General features: G+C 32.0%; 1 protein-coding gene across 6 annotated transcripts in view; it reads right to left on the reverse strand.

Moving 5' to 3' along the window:
• The window catches only part of KCNT2 (potassium sodium-activated channel subfamily T member 2), a 369,675-nt gene that overhangs the window by 24,394 nt on the left and 338,769 nt on the right, over positions 1–6,512 (reverse strand). For 5 of the 6 annotated variants that reach the window (XM_057529788.1, XM_057529784.1, XM_057529804.1 and 2 more), the window contains one exon: positions 1,486–1,786. In XM_057529788.1, the coding sequence (XP_057385771.1) occupies positions 1,486–1,786 (301 nt within the window). The remainder of the gene's footprint in view (positions 1–1,485; positions 1,787–6,512) is intronic. The other variant, XM_057529796.1, reaches the window with a different exon arrangement.

Genomic DNA, 6,512 nt, shown 5'->3' on the forward strand with positions numbered 1-6,512 from the left:
TTGGATGGATAATCACTTACTAGAACTTTAAAAAAAAGAAAAAAAATACCTGAATAATAACTAGAAAAAGTACATGTAATTATAGGACTGTAAGAAGTACAATCATACTTAATGTCATTAAATTGGCAAAGAGCTCCTAATATAATTTTTAAATTAAGATTTTTTCTTTTAATTTGCCTCAATATAAGACCTTTCATGCTTATATTAAAATTATTGGTCATGAATGAGTCTGTACTACATTTTAAGTAAGTGAAATATCATTATGAATTTCAAGTACCTATGGAATCCTGACTTCAACATATTTCAACTTTATGTCCTCGAGCAAGATCTTTTACCTCTTGAACTTCAACTTCTTGAAGGGCAAAATGGGATACACATCTAATCAGTGTTTATAAGGAGTAATAAGAAAATATACATAAAGCACCTAACACAATTCCTGGCATAGACTAGGTACTCAGTAAATATGCTTCCTTTTCTTGTTCAAAGAAACACAGGTAACTTCTTTTAAACTCCATCCAATTCAATGATTAACATTTCTCCCTATGTACACTGTTTCAAGTTGAGACTTTAATAATAAAGATGAGATGGGGGCAAATATGGAATTTATTCTATGTTATCCTTAAAACCTACATGATACTGACATCTTAGCTCCTGATTTACCCAAGTTATATATATATACATATATATGTATATATATATATAACAAAATAAAATACCTTATTTATTATTTGATTTTCTCATATGTTGACTAAATTTCCTTTAAATAAAATTCTTATAGTGATAAATGACATATTTTAAAATTGTCTTTGCATTATTTATTTAAGCTGTGCTATGTGCAATGTATCTATATTACAATCACATATCAACATAAGAGCATAGCAATCATTGGGACATATCTGCACTGTATGAGATCAAGCACTATTTGAGCTTCAGATTAAAGCTTTTGAAGATTCTTTGTTTCTGGATCACAACAAACTGAACAAATTTTATAAAAACATTTTGGTTCATCTGTGGCTCGTCCATTTAGTTACTTGTCAATGTCACACATTTATTTTATCCCAGGCCCTAAAATAAAATGTGGTTTGTGTGTGTGTGTGTTTGTGTGTAAAACAGACTTTGGAGCCAGACAGACCGGGATACAAATCTCAGTCAGGCTATTTACAAGCTAATTAGCAAGTTCCTTGACTTAGTTTCCTTATCTCTAAAATGGAAGATTTTTTGTGAAAATTAAAATTAAGGTAATTCTTGTAATGGGTTCAGCACAGTGTCTAGAGACCTGAGCAAATACTTAAAAATTTTAGGGCTCTCTTTTTAATATCATTGTTATAATTGTCTCTAGGAGATTAGACATGTGTTACTAGTCCCTTCAAATTGACCTGTGAAACAAAAATGTGATTCTTAAGTTACTAAATTAGAGCCGGCTCTGTTACAACTAGCTGCAAGAAATCACAAGTCCACATCATACAATACTTGTAAGGAGCATACCATATCCCACTGTAGAAAGACCCAAGTGTTTCATTCTATTTTTCACAAGTTCAGCAAGCTCTTGTCTTTCTGACCTCCTGTAGAGGTTCAGGCGCTGCTGGGTTATTTTCTCAGCTGTTTTACCGGAGTGTTTGGGACCTTTTCTGCTCAGTCTTCGGGCCCACTGCATGCTCTTCCTCCTTAGCAGGGGATGGTCGGACTGGTCACTGGATGTTGAGTTGCGGTGGTTACTTCGGTGGTGACCTTGCTCTTTGGCGTCTTTAGTGTCTTCCCACTCTTCCACACTGATGGATATTTGAGACTTTAAAAGAAATGCATATTGGTAATTAGATATTTTAGGAATCATGTAGCCTGGAGTTATATTCTTATTTTTTGCTAATATCTTAATATAATTATATATCTCATGGGAGTTTTTACAGAAAGAGCAAAATCATAATCATTGATACTAATTTTCTGCTACTAAAAAATTAGAAAATATGTTTTTTGAATTTATATTTGAACCAGATAAAATATCCTTGCATCCTCCAATATAAGTTTCTTTATAAAAAGAATTTAATTTTTTATGTATCAGAGTTATCTTATCAAATGACTACTAGCATAGAGTTGTTTGAAACCACAAGCAAAAGAACTAGATATTTTATAACTTTATTCAAATAAAGTCAATGTAATGGACTTTTCTCAATTTGCTCCTAGTATTTCACATGAAATTTAAATAAGGATTATAAAAGTTGTTTTATTTTTGGAATTAATAATATTTTTTAAGGTTTTAAAATTATTGCTCTTTCTAAAGAAGGCATTGGCCTGAACTTTATAAAATGTGAATTTCTTTATTTGCTCATATGACCCAGAGGAAAACAAAAAGTACATTTTATTTAATTCATGCATTAATTATTCACCACATAAAATGTTTTCTGATGGAAATATTACAATATATTTCAGGAACTGTTCTCAGTGTTCTAAGTGAAAATGTGTTGTAAATATTAGTATTTCACAAATGTATTCTAGAATCACAAATAAAACTTAAATCAGGCTATTCTCCATAGGAGGGAAAAACAATGAACATATTCATAAAGTCTATTTTGATCTACTCTTTTACCACTAAATCTGATTTTAAAGTAAGAAGCTTTCCTTTGATTACAGGAAAGTTTCCTGTTTCAAAATTGTTGCTTTTCATACCAGGAAGTCATATGAACTGCAACACGGTTCAAAGCAGAAAGCCTTACTTTCTCAAGCATGCACATGCAAAGGGACAGCTTCCTGCATTTTATTCTGCATAAGAGCCATGTTTAGGAATCCTGCTGTGTTTCCTGTCTGTGAATGGAAGTTTGAGCTTCAGCTACAACATGCATGTGTCGCTGGCTTCCAAACTAATAGAATTTAAATTACCAAGTTAAGTAAGGTCAGGAGGCAGATCCAACAAGATCCTTTAAAAGTGAATATGAATTATGGAGGCTCGGTCAATGCCTTACACACAATTCCGAGTGGCAAGCTATGCAATCGTCTCACACTTAAATTCAATAAAAAATGTAAATATTCACTCACATTTGTTCCAAAACAGCACTGTAGAAGAGTGATATCAAAACAATTTGTTTAACCTTCATAGCTTCATGATAAGAGACTATTTCTCTCTTTTTTAGATTGAATTATTTCTTTTTTTAAAAAAATTAGAGTATAGTTAATTTACAATGTCGTCTTATCAATAGTTTCAGGTGTACAGCACAGTGATTTAGTTATATACATATATAAATAATTCAATCTAAACAAGAGAGAAATAGTCTCTTATCATGAAGCTATGAAGGTTAACAAATTATATATATTATACATATAATTTCTCAGATTCTTTTCCCTTATAGGTTATTACAAGATATTGAATATAGTTCCCTGTGCTATACAGCAGGCCCTTGTTGGTTATCTATTTTATATATAGTAATGTGTATATGTTAATCCCATTGGGATAAGAGAACATTTCACCCAAAATATAGAAACCTCATTTTAGCTATAGAAATTTAGGTTGGAAGTATCAAAAAATTTAATACCATGGTTTTGCAGTAATGGATACTTTTATAAGTCTTAACTTACTCTAGTTTTACCTGGTTGATAATATACTGAAAATCCTCTTCTCTGAAAGTAAAATACATAAACCCTTGAGTAATATCTACCATCAGTAAAGAATATCAATCTTTGTTCAGTAATTTCAGTTTATGGGTACTTTGTGGCAAAAATGAAAACATGTTAGTTCATTCATATTTAGATACTTGGCTTGCAGAGATTCGTGAATCACAATATTAAGTTTATTTGAAGTAATCTTTCTAGTTATAAGTCCCTGTAATAGTTTGATTCCTACAAATATGTGGAAATAGTAATCTTGCTGGACCAAATACTCAAGATATTATGCCCATATAATGTCACTGACAATTCAAGTCATGGAACCGTAAGTTAATAAATATTTTAAGGGAGAGATTGGAGATTCGCTTCTCTTCCAGGTAGAGGATACAATAATATTTGTCTTTGTGAATGCTTCCTCTTAGTTATGTGTACCAGGAACTATATCAAGTATATATTAGCTAAATAATACTGGATCCCCTATTCACCGTTGTTTTGAATTCCCTAGGGAAATATCATGATTTATACAAAAAATCCATAGGACTCACAAGGCATTTTTATCATTATTTCAATAAAAGTAACATCTCTTTTTATATATCAGTTTAACTAAAGAAAAAGGGAATTAGAAGGAATTGGGGATCAATTTTAAGAAATCTAAACTGACAATACACAGATTGTTCTCTACATGTTTGGAATTTGTATGCCTTTCTCCCATCCTTCCAGTATGACATAATAAAAAGTACTTTGAATTTTTCTGCATTAAGATACACAAATTTGATTGATATTTTGGATATTTCCTAGCTCTGTGCCTACAATAAACTGTGTAACCACTATGTAACATGAGAATAATGATGCCCATTTTCTACCTCATAGAAATGTTGTGCAAATTCATATAACACATTAATATATAAAGAAAACATGTCACCTGTAACCTTCCACACATAATAATAATATTAATATATCCTAGTAAGAATGATGATCCATAATATCAGTTACAATGGTAATAAACTGAGTTATTCTATTGCTGGGTACTGAACGCGTGTATGCACACATGTGTGTGCCTCTGTGTTTTAAAAGAAGGTCAACTTATAAATATATTTTCCTGGTGCCATTTCATCACCTGGTTGTAACTCTATTGTGTTCCTAACATGACATCATGACCTACTGGAAATAGAGTAGTGCTAGGATACACGAACGTGCCTTCATCGTAGGACATTTTCCTGAACATAGAGTCAGGGTTATAGAGTGGTTAAAAGCAAGTATTCTGGCATCAGATAGAGCTGGGTTTAAATACAAGTTCTACCACTTGCCAGTTCTGTATTCTGGTTATGTAACTTAAAAGATTATCCCCAGCTCCCTATCTGAAAAATGATAATTATATTATAACTTTGCTCAAAGTGTTTTTCCAAGCAAATCTAAAAGATGACTCATGAAAAGTGCATAATATAGTGACTGTCTCAGCAAGTGATCAGTAAATATTAGTAAATATTATGGTTCATAATCTTATATGAAAATACCATAAAAGGGAGAAAAGAAAAATAAATAATTATGAGGAGCTATATAAAAGTGAAGTATAAGTATGAAAAAGGAATGACTCATATTTTGGTGCAGTTTCTCTACCAGTGACTATATTTCATAAGAAATCAAGGTGCTATAATCAAATTCTTGGGGGTGAAGTTTCCTCGGTTAAAGTTTTGTGAAATTTGAAAAACAAAATAGGTATTTAAGTCAAAGGGGAGATTTATTATTCTGTACTGCTTCTATGAATTATTTTTCACTATTTCTATGAATAATGGGAGAACTCTGGCTTGACTTTTTTATTGTCAGAAGCCTAACATAATTATTAACTTGAAAAACCAAAGTTTAACACTAATGTTTGTGAGAATGAAAAAATATATTTGCATATTGCCATGGTCTGATCTGAATGTTTGTGTCCTCTCAAGATTCATATGTTGAAATCCTAATTCCCAAGGGTATTTGTAGGTGGGGACTTTGGGAAGTGATTAGGTCATGAGGGTTGAGCCCTCATCAGTGGGATTAGTGCCCTTATAAAGGAGATCCCACACTGCTTCCTGGCCCCTTCTACCATGTGAGGATGCAAGGAGAAGTCTGTGACCAGAAGAGGACCCTCACTGGACAGTGCTGCCACCCTGATCTTAGGCTTCTAGCCTCCACAGCTGTGAGAGATAGATTTTGGTTGTTTATAAATTACCCAGCCTGTGGTGTTTTGTTACAGCAGCCTAAATGGACCAAGACACATATTGTACATGAAATGATTCTAGAAACATATTTATATAGTTCAATAAGGAAATGAAAAATTCATATGGCTACTCCAACAACAATTTTTATATACATTTAAAACGTCATCTTTTTTTAAGTTATATTATTTTCCAAATATTTATCAAACAGTATGGTTGAAAAAAGCTAAAAGTGTATCTTCATAATAGTAAGACTGGAAAACTGAAAAGTAAGAAAATGTTTCTTATGCTTAAAACAGCTTAATTACCTTAATTTTTAGAAAGGTAGAAAGTGTCAGATTGATAAAACATATGAGACATTCTTTCCCACACTTCACATGTGTGCACACACACACACACACACACACACACACACACACACCTGACTCTATTCAACTTCTCTCAGCTTTTTATTGAACAGTTATTCATGTCATAGGTTATTGAGCATCTGTGGAACAAAGTGGTATTTTAAAATAAATCAATTCACCCAGTAGTTTGAAAGTGTTTGTAATCTGGATTCGTGGCTCCCTTAAGAATAGTTTTACAGCCTTTATAATAGACTTAAACTGTGCTAGCTGATTTATGTCTGAAGACATTCTGAACTGTTGCTAAAGAAAAATACAAAGGAAAATGAAATCACTGGAGATGTGTTAGTTGAACCTTATATGAAGATTCTATAAATGTTTA

This window comes from Balaenoptera acutorostrata, chromosome 1 (assembly GCF_949987535.1).
Source record: "Balaenoptera acutorostrata chromosome 1, mBalAcu1.1, whole genome shotgun sequence".
NCBI lineage: Eukaryota > Metazoa > Chordata > Mammalia > Artiodactyla > Balaenopteridae > Balaenoptera > Balaenoptera acutorostrata.